Genomic DNA, 10,641 nt, shown 5'->3' on the forward strand with positions numbered 1-10,641 from the left:
TCAGGAAATCGGCACTCTGTTAGAAGGTGTGTGTCTATAACCCCAGCATTTCCCCTCATTGTCTCCAAACATCGTCATTTCTTTTATTCTTACTTTATCATGAAAGAAATGTATCAGCCTTTATTTTTTGTACGTCTACAGCTCTGCAGTGCAAATGTCCGAATGTTGCACCACAAATGGATCCACAGGTAAATTAGCTGAGAATATGAGCACAGCAACAAACCATTAAAAGCTCAGCAGACCACGATTTACCAAACAGGCAGTTAAAGCAGACGGTAAAGCAATCACAGGCAGGCAGTAAGCAGTTTTTGAGATTTTTCTTGAGGATAGAAACAGGTTTAAGGATTGCAAAAGCAGAGAGGACTGTTCATTTCTCCAGCACAACAACAAGTGGAGGGGGGCTTTGATTCGACTTGATCCTCCAGTGATGTGTAGTGAAAGTATACGGATCGGTGGCCTGTGGGGAACACCAGGACATGTCCTGGTGGCCAGAGGGCTGTTTTGGCCTGTGATGAACTGTCAGCTTGAACACTGATATTATAGGTAAACAGGAGTGAGTCTGCAATTATCTGCATGCTTGTCTACACCGTGGACAAGTCACCTGCTGAAAAAGGAAGGTGGAGGAGAGGGGGGCTGTTGCTGCATCTGAAAATAAGTGCCAGGTAAGGACCAGGCCAGGCAAATATATGCACAGTTATAGCCCAGGCACAATTTAGTGAATACATATCCATGTGTTCATAAAATATTTTATCATCTGTCCTTCATATTAACGAAATAATCTGAAATTTTAAGTAGAAGAAGAATGTGAAGAAAATAACTTGAGTATGTTGCAGACACACTAGCTGGACACTTCACTGAGTTGACACTTCATTGAACTGCTGTAATTCTTCATAGAATAGATTAAGCATGAAGACATTTGGTTCATGCTCATATGATGGGGAATCTCGAAGTTCATACAGTACTGTTATCAATGCACAGGCACTTTGTCGGCCACTAACAGTCACACTCCAGTGAAACCGTCAGGGCGACTTGGGGTTCAAAGTCCTGGTTAAAGATACTTCAGCATGTGGACTGCAAGAGCCAGGGAACAATCCACCCACCTTCACCCAAGGAGTTAGCCTCACTTCCTGTTCTTAGATGATAGGAGTGGTCTTCTGCTGCTGTAGTCCATCTGCTTCAAGGTTTGAATAAAATAATAATAAAAAGCAGATCAGCAGTTTCTGAAATGCTCAGACCATCCTGTCTGGAACCAACAATAATGATGCATTCAAAGTCTCTTAAATCACCTCCTTCATTCTGATGCCGTTTGATCAGGAGGTCATGCACTGAGGTGCTGTCATGTGATTGGCTGATCTGAAATCTATTTCAACAAGTGGCTGAACATGTGTACCTAATAAAGTGGCCGGCGAGTGTATATTTAATGCAACCAATTGATTTTGTTCAAGTCAGCTCCTCAATCACGTACATTTCACGTACTGCTTCCACTCAGAATTCACCTGTACGCACCTCTGTCCTCAGGTATGTTTTTTTATTGGCTTTTTAGTTTTTTGCTTGAAATCAGCATTATTATCCCAGACATGAGTCTAGTGTTTATTTCCCCTAAATATCTCCAATGTATTGTGAACATTTCCTTAATGCTTGAATAAAAAGAGATTCAGTTGAATATCACCTCAATACCTTGTGTGCAAGTGTAATTAATAAGCAAAAGTGTCAAGTTGAAGTTGACTTTTAAATAGTTTTTACTAGCTGTCCCAATAATCATTGTCTTGCCACGACCATGAAGTCAGAAGGAGCTTTAAAAATGGATAAGAGGGATGGGACAATGAAAATCTGACACAGCAGCAGTTGCTGCAGGTGGCTTGGCTGTACAGAGTGGCTTCAGACAGCAGTCACATCTGTCTCTGCTGAGAATGTCCATCACGTGTACTGTAAAAGTTTGTGTTTAATCAATAGTGGCAGGTGAACCTCTCCATAGCAAGCTAGCTAGTTAACGCCAGCTATTAATGAAAACCAGAAACAATTAAGTTAAAACCATAAAATAGTCAAACACTACTTCATATAACAATTACAAATTTACCAAGCACGCCGTGTCCTATTAATTACTGTATGTAATCTGATGTCAGTCACAGGTAGGTGTCCAATAATCATTTGATCCAGTAATTTGGGAAGTGATGTTTGAATAATTGAAAACGAAAAAGATATTTGTATTGAAAAGAATTTTTATTGTCCTTTACACTCTTTGAGACTACATTTTTTTGTTTACAAAAAAAAAAAAGAAGAAAAACAAAAACTGGCAGGGTCGATTTTTCAGATTTCAACTGATTCAGATGAACCACAAGAGCCAGCCGGCCTCTCATTTCATCACTCCTTCCCATCTTATATTATTTATTAAAAACAAGCCTGTAGTCCTCTAATATACATGAGAGACTAACACATAATCCCGCATACATATATCACGATTAGAGATGAAATACTTCAGAAGTGCTGGTGAATTCTCAGATTTTAAGGATTTCATCATAAAAAGATGCCCCCACAAACTGCATCTAAAAGATGGATGTATCCACCATAACATCATGTCACGAAGCCTCAAGCTGGTTTTCACCATCTTGGTGTTGAAACAAGTGGGGGAGCTTCTGCCCAGGATTTCAGACAGTACATATACTCTATTAATCCTCATCTGCCTTCATTACAGAGCATAATTTACAACATTTTATGAAATATGACCTAAAACCAGCGTTTGAGTCCAGACTGGCCACCTGCTGGTCATTAAAAAGACTGCAGACTTCTATTTTCTTACCTTGAAGCCATTTTTTTTTGTTGTCCTCTGCTGTGCAGTGCAACTCGAGCACTTGGAGCATTACTGCTGACGCACCACATTAACACAACATTAGACTTGAATCTAAAGGCAGGCTCATCATGTACAGTATAACGCACAGTAAAGTTACACAACCCTCTTTAAACCAAAACCTAATCAACTCATTTTCGCTCATATTTTCTCCTCACAGGTGTTTCAAGACTTTTTTTTCACCTGCGTGCCTTCTAATGTGGGTGGTTAGGCTCCCCGCCTGACTGAAACTTTCCCCACATTTCTCACAAACGTACGGCTTCTCGCCTGTGTGGACTCTCATGTGGACCTTCAAGGAAGTGGTGTAAGCGAAGTCCTTCTGGCATATTTGGCATGAGTACGGCTTCTCACCCGTGTGAATCCTCGTGTGACTCGTCAACCTGGAAAGGCGAATGAACCTCTTCCCGCAGGTGTTGCAGACGTGAGGCTTCTCGTCCGTGTGTGTCCTCGTGTGCCTTTTAAGCTTTGAGGCGTTGACAAATCTATTCCCGCAGGTGGTGCAGAGGTAAGGCCTCTCACCTGTGTGGGTTCTCATGTGGCAGAGAAAGCTGTTGCTGTGGGCAAAACGTTTGCCGCAGGTTTTGCAAGAATGCCGCTTCTCGCCGGTGTGTATGGCCGTGTGCCTCCTGAACGCCGACGGGTCGTTAAACCTTTTTCCGCAGGTGATGCAGAGGTACGGCTTTTCCCCCGTGTGCGTTCTCATGTGCAGCCGCAGCTTATCATTTCTTCTGAACGTTTTGCCGCACTTCTCACAGAAGTACGGCCTCTCATCCGTGTGGACTTTCATGTGGAGCTTGAAGGAAGCGCTGTAGTTGAAAACCTTCCCACATGTCATGCAGGAATACGGCTCATCGTCTGCGTGGATTCGTAGGTGATTTTTAAGCGTTGATTCATGTTCAAATGTCTCCGTGCAGGAGCTGCAGGAGTAAAGCGTCCCATCTATATTATTATTCGTAGTACCACAAAGTTCTTTTATTTGTAAACTATTCCTGCAGACTTGTGTGTTTTCATCTGTGTTGTTACAGACTTTCTTTGGTTTCGGCTCCGTTTTTAAGGGCATTCCTGAGTTTTCACATTTGACTCCTTCCTGTTCTCGACTCTCAGGTACAAAACAGGACAGAAGCTCGGCACTGCCCTCACAAACAGGAGTCACCATGAAGGCATCACTTTCCTGCTTTAGCACAAGCTGCTCTCCTTCCTCACTAATGCACAGCTCCTCCTGCTCCTCTTTAATCAGTGAAGGTTTCTGATCCTCTGGATCCAGACTGGCGTTCTTCTCCTGGATAGAGATTTCCTCTTCCTTCTTTGTACAGATGCAGCGTTGGTCTACAGGGACAAAGGGACATGAGGCAAAACGTGAGCAGATCGTTAGTTGGGATGTGACGGTGTGGAGAGACATTTGCCCTCCCCTCCCCGAACAAACACAAAAAAAAATGCAGGTATAGAGAAGAACCCAGGTGTCCCAGTTTTCCACTGGGACTTGAACTCAGCTTGCACCAGTGGATCCTTGCGCATCCACTGGTGCACCTGTACTTAAGGTTTTGCAAGTGAGCGAGGGGGATGTTACATGTAGTTTTACACTCTCTGTAGGAAGGTTTGGAAAGACAAAATGATCCAATTTGTCACGATGAACTTAAAAGGTTAGTGCATCAGTTACTGTTATTTATATAATATTGTTATTCATTGTAAAATAGTTTTAGGCGTTGTCAAAATGCTTCATATGTGTGTGGATTAGAGTGTGCATTTGCAAATCTTACTGTGTGCTTGTGGATCACACTATACCCATCTACAAACCCTTGTGAGGCAGTGGAAGAGATCTTAGTTCCTTCCAACAAACATGCCAACACCAGAGGTAGTGAGGAGAGGATAAAAGAAAAGAAACAACTGGCAATATAATAAGATATAATATAATTTTATATTTAGGGCCACCATAAATAAATGGTGCAGTGTGAGGGGTATAGACACAGTGAGGGTGTTCAAAGAGTCCTCCTCCTCCTGTGCAGGTTGCACCTGTGCATCCTTGCTTGCTGCTCCTCCAGCACTCTCTTTTCTCCTCTATCCTCCTGATACATTTCAGGATTTGAGGCATCCTTCAACATTACTTCTTGCCATTAACTTCCGGGTCACAGCCAGCGGGACGGAGGAGATGAGGAAGCACATATTAGAGAAAAGCCTCAGGTGAAGTAAAGATAATGCGTTACTCAAGGCTAACAACAAGGGAGCTGTCAAATAGTTCGTTTTGCTTAGCTTGCTTGGCTAATAATGAGAGCTGTTTGCATTCTCTAAATATTAAGGAAAGGCGCTTCACTGCTTCTTTTATTGCCTCCTTTAGCAGAGGAGACACTGGACACCACTGAAAGAATAACACCCGCTTCTTCTCGAGGTTTCGCCTTCACATAAATTTATATAACCTCCAAATCCACATAATGAGCTGTATTAAAATAATCAAAGTGTATGGAAGCTATAGTTTTATAGGTTTGCATTAGCAATATCTGCTGCTGCACTGCAGCATTTAGAGTTATGCTGGCAATACAATATAGAAGCTGTATTGCCAGCATATGCCACCACAGACACCCTGAATTGGCTAAGTGATGGATGAAGGGAATATTTCAGTCACAGAACAACTTTGAAAATGTGGAAAGGAAAGAAAAATATATTTAGCCACATGTGCCATGTTCTTTAACATTCACGTGTTTATATGTTTTTGTCATATTGCGTTTCTGTTTGAAAATGTGCTCATATTGTAGTCCATGTTGCGGACATTGTAGTTTCAACACTGAAGAACACTGTTGACGAGTCTAGTGTAAGTGCGATCTGATCCTCTGAGCGCTGCACTTCTCATTTCTTAAGACTTTTTCTATTCTTCCTAACACATTTCCACTAAGCAAGTGACTTTCCAGGAATTAGCCAAAAAATTGTAGACTTCTCAACCACACATGGTGTTCTTCCTGGTTAAAAAAAACAGGGTTAGGGTCCACGCCCCTTCATGCGTAAGTAGATAACATAACATGCATCAGTTACAGTTAGTGACAGCTGTCACTGTGCAAGCACGTATGCTATTACAAGCAAAACACTTCTTAGTAATACACTAAGCATAACTATGATATGACCGTTGTAGAGAATGCAATGCGAGTAAGCCTATATTATTCATAACGGGCTTGACAAGAATAGTTCTCACAGTTTCTGTTTGACGGAAGGCCAAAGCCTCACGCTAGGCAACGTAATCATCGAATAAAGCTAAAAACAGTTAGACAAGTTCCCTTTTTCATCAACATTTTACCATATACAGTGGGGCAAAAAAGTATTTAGTCAGCCACCGATTGTGCAAGTTCCCCCACCTAAAATGATGACAGAGGTCAGTAATTTGCACCAGAGGTACACTTCAACTGTGAGAGACAGAATGTGAAAAAAAAATCCATGAATCCACATGGTAGGATTTGTAAAGAATTTATTCGTAAATCAGGGTGGAAAATAAGTATTTGGTCAATAACAAAAATACAACTCAATACTTTGTAACATAACCTTTGTTGGCAATAACAGAGGTCAAACGTTTACTATAGGTCTTTACCAGGTTTGCACACACAGTAGCTGGTATTTTGGCCCATTCCTCCATGCAGATCTTCTCGAGAGCAGTGATGTTTTGGGGCTGTCGCCGAGCAACACGGACTTTCAACTCCCGCCACAGATTTTCTATGGGGTTGAGGTCTGGAGACTGGCTAGGCCACTCCAGGACTTTCAAATGCTTCTTACGGAGCCACTCCTTTGTTGCCCGGGCGGTGTGTTTTGGATCATTGTCATGTTGGAAGACCCAGCCTCGTTTCATCTTCAAAGTTCTCACTGATGGAAGGAGGTTTTGGCTCAAAATCTCACGATACATGGCCCCATTCATTCTGTCCTTAACACGGATCAGTCGTCCTGTCCCCTTGGCAGAAAAACAGCCCCATAGCATGATGTTTCCACCCCCATGCTTCACAGTAGGTATGGTGTTCTTGGGATGCAACTCAGTATTCTTCTTCCTCCAAACACGACGAGTTGAGTTTATACCAAAAAGTTCTACTTTGGTTTCATCTGACCACATGACATTCTCCCAATCCTCTGCTGTATCATCCATGTGCTCTCTGGCAAACTTCAGACGGGCCTGGACATGCACTGGCTTCAGCAGCGGAACACGTCTGGCACTGCGGGATTTGATTCCCTGCCGTTGTAGTGTGTTACTGATGGTGACCTTTGTTACTTTGGTCCCAGCTCTCTGCAGGTCATTCACCAGGTCCCCCCGTGTGGTTCTGGGATCTTTGCTCACTGTTCTCATGATCATTTTGACCCCACGGGATGAGATCTTGCGTGGAGCCCCAGATCGAGGGAGATTATCAGTGGTCTTGTATGTCTTCCATTTTCTGATGATTGCTCCCACAGTTGATTTTTTCACACCAAGCTGCTTGCCTATTGTAGATTCACTCTTCCCAGTCTGGTGCAGGTCTACAATACTTTTCCTGGTGTCCTTCGAAAGCTCTTTGGTCTTGGCCATGGCGGAGTTTGGAGTCTGACTGTTTGAGGCTGTGGACAGGTGTCTTTTATACAGATGATGAGTTCAAACAGGTGCCATTCATACAGGTAACGAGTGGGGGACAGAAAAGCTTCTTACAGAAGACGTTACAGGTCTGTGAGAGCCAGAGATTTTCCTTGTTTGAGGTGACCAAATACTTATTTTCCACCCTGATTTACGAATAAATTCTTTACAAATCCTACCATGTGAATTCATGGATTTTTTTTTCACATTCTGTCTCTCACAGTTGAAGTGTACCTCTGGTGCAAATTACTGACCTCTGTCATCATTTTAAGTGGGGGAACTTGCACAATCGGTGGCTGACTAAATACTTTTTTGCCCCACTGTATGGTAGTTTGTTTCGACCCTCACATCTTCCAGGTGTTTCCTGTTGACTTACAGTTTTCTTAACTCCTCTTTCGTCACTTGTTGCAGGGCAGGGCACAAATGCAATTTCAAGCTAAATGGAAGTCTGGAAGCATAAGGGCCATTCAATTTTGCCCATCTCCAATTTTTAAAATCTGATGGTCCACAATTTCCCCCTCACACACTGAAATCTGAGAAAATGTTTGAACATATATATATATAATAATATAATAATAATATGTAAATAATTTCCCCCAGGGATCAATAAAGTATTCTGATTCTGATGTCAACAACTTTTCAAAATAAAAGCCTGAAGTTCTCTCTCACCATAAAACTGTCCCAATTTTAAACCATAAAAATTTCAGGTAAATGAGAGGGGGTTGAACAGAACATTACACTATAATATATTAATATTATGCTTTAAAGTTGCACTAATTCTAATGGGTCAGATGTTGAACTGTCTGACAATAGGATAACATAAAGTGCCATTAGACTTTATAGCAATGTGTCTAATATTTAATTTATTATTTTCTAACAGAGCCTAAGAGTGGGTTAATGTTTTGGCTGTGTGTGTTCATCTGGACGTAACTACGTCCAGATGAACAGAATCAACTTTTGGAGATTTACTTACCTGGATGATTGAGAATGCACCAAGACGTTTTGGCTGTGTGGTTTTATTTCATAAAAGTTATATTTCTCTTTAAAAAATATTTTATTGACTCCTAGTAGAATAATGAGCCCCTGTAAAAGCTCACTTTTTCCTAACTCCAGCACTCACACCAAACTCCATTCAAAAAAACACGTGTTTTTAATGTTCTGCAGTCAGCCCTCTCTGTGTCCACATGCCGACATAAACGAAACGTTTCTTGTCTTAAACCAGGTGACATGTTGCTGAAACACACCTGCTGCCGTGCTGTATGTTACACACCTATTCTGTGCAGCTTTATTTCGGGGTTCCGGATGGTTTCCAGCAGTCTGCGCTGATGCTCCACTTCTGTCTCGCACTGCTCCATTTTACTTTCAAACTCTGTGAAGATTCCCTCAAATGCTCCATCCAGCCTCACGCCAATGACGCTCCTCCACCCACCAACAGAAGACATTGCTGCTGCAACAATTTACCACACTCATCGGCTACACAGCCATCCGCAACAAGGTTAATAACAGGCTAACGCTACTGTCACTACCCGATCCGTACCGGAAACCCTATCGGTACCCCGCATGCGCAAATTTTACGTCACTTCCTCTCTTTGCCAACATTGCGACATATTTGAATGATACAATACGGTTAGCGCCCAGTTAGCTCCTAGCATTTCTCAGTAGCTCTGCATCCTTTTCGACTACCGGGACATTTAAACAATGGATACTTCCGTATACAAACAAATTCATACTTTTCTCCTCAACAGAGAGCGTTCCCCGATTGAACAACAGCGCCGTAAAATAAGAAGAATGGCGCCTAATTACAGAGTTAATAATACAGACTTTGTAATATCTCACGTGTAGATTAATCAGCCAGATGAAGTGTTTACTGACAATTGACAGTGATAGTGGAAATCATCATCACTATTCCAATCAATCCTCTCCACACAGACAAGCATAAACACACTCGACTATCACTAAAGCAATTTAACACACGTTTGTAATGGGGCTAATTCAGTTTACAGTAGGGTTCATTCGCTCGGTCAGGGTTAGGGTTAGGGATTTTCTATCAGATCTAGTTCAATAATCATATGATTCAGATCCAGAGCTTGTTTTTTATCCATAAATGTAACAGATGAGAGGAAGAGCCAGAGTTCTTTGTGAAAAGTAAAAAAGGACGGCTTTGTTTTCAGAAAACGACATTTGTGAATGAAGAATTTGCCCATAATAATTATTACATTTAGAACATTTTCAAGCTTATTTTCTTTTCTTAGAGAACCAAAGATAATATCATTTTTAGAAAATTCAAGTAAGTTTGGAATCTTTGGAAAGAGCCAGTAGTGCACATCGTTCCACAGGGCTTTACAGAATATACAATTATAAAATAAATGTTCTGTTGATTCAATATCCCCATCACAAAAAGAGCAAGAATTATTATCAATAGCAAAGCGACGTCTGAGAAATTCTTTGGAGGAATGGGAAGTTTAAGGTAATTTTTTCTGATCTCTTTCTTTTGATCACAAGAGAACAGATGTGAGATGGAATTTGGATTGGATCTATAAGGGAAAAAACATTAATAAATAATTCCCTAATTTGGGAGTTTTTTAGACTGTTAGCTGTAATGTTATGCCCATTTACCAAGAGTTCAGGGAGGTCAGGGGATCTATAGTCAGGGTTTGGAAAAAGATTAAATGCTGTACATAGAATGTTTTGAGGGATAGCCTTAGTAATTCTTTGAAATTCTTTGTTATTTATTTGCAGATTATAATTGGTGGTGAAATCTTCTAATAAAAATTTACCTCTATCATTTAACAAATGCATCACTGACCAGATGCCCTTATCGTACCATTTCTTTTATAAAGATTGATTTGTTTCCAACGTTTATGTAACGACAGTTCCATAGGGGAGTGTTGTGTGGGCTATAGTTATGTTTGTATATTAATTTCCAGTATAATAAAACTTGCTGGTGAAAGGAAGAGAGCTTTATGGGGAGTTTTGTTTTATGTCAAAATCACATCTAAGTAAAAGATTAATTCCGCCTAGATCTGAGAATATTTTGCTTGGAATGTGAAACCAAAGGCTATTTTGACTTCTTAAAAATGACCTAAGCCAATTTATTTTTAGGGTGCCATTTAAGCTGTCAAATTCAATAGCTTGCAAACCTCCATCTTCAAAATGTTTGACTAAATTACCTTGCCTAATATAGTGGGCTTTGCGTTTCCATATAAAATCAAACTTTAGCTGGTTAATA

General features: G+C 41.0%; 1 protein-coding gene across 1 annotated transcript; it reads right to left on the minus strand.

The window, feature by feature from the left end:
- Positions 1 to 1,202: 1,202 nt before the first annotated feature.
- LOC102290382 (zinc finger protein OZF) lies at positions 1,203 to 8,957 on the minus strand. Its single transcript, XM_014333216.2, has 2 exons — positions 8,683 to 8,957; positions 1,203 to 4,171 (listed from the first exon to the last, which is right to left on the minus strand). Exons 1-2 carry the CDS (start codon positions 8,852 to 8,854, stop codon positions 3,000 to 3,002), a joined length of 1,344 nt encoding a protein of 447 aa, XP_014188702.2. The 5' UTR covers positions 8,855 to 8,957; the 3' UTR covers positions 1,203 to 2,999.
- Between the last annotated feature and the right edge of the window lie 1,684 nt (positions 8,958 to 10,641).

This window comes from Haplochromis burtoni, unplaced genomic scaffold (genome assembly GCF_018398535.1).
Source record: "Haplochromis burtoni strain Fernald_Lab_line unplaced genomic scaffold, NCSU_Asbu1 Contig_44, whole genome shotgun sequence".
NCBI classification, from domain to species: domain Eukaryota; kingdom Metazoa; phylum Chordata; class Actinopteri; order Cichliformes; family Cichlidae; genus Haplochromis; species Haplochromis burtoni.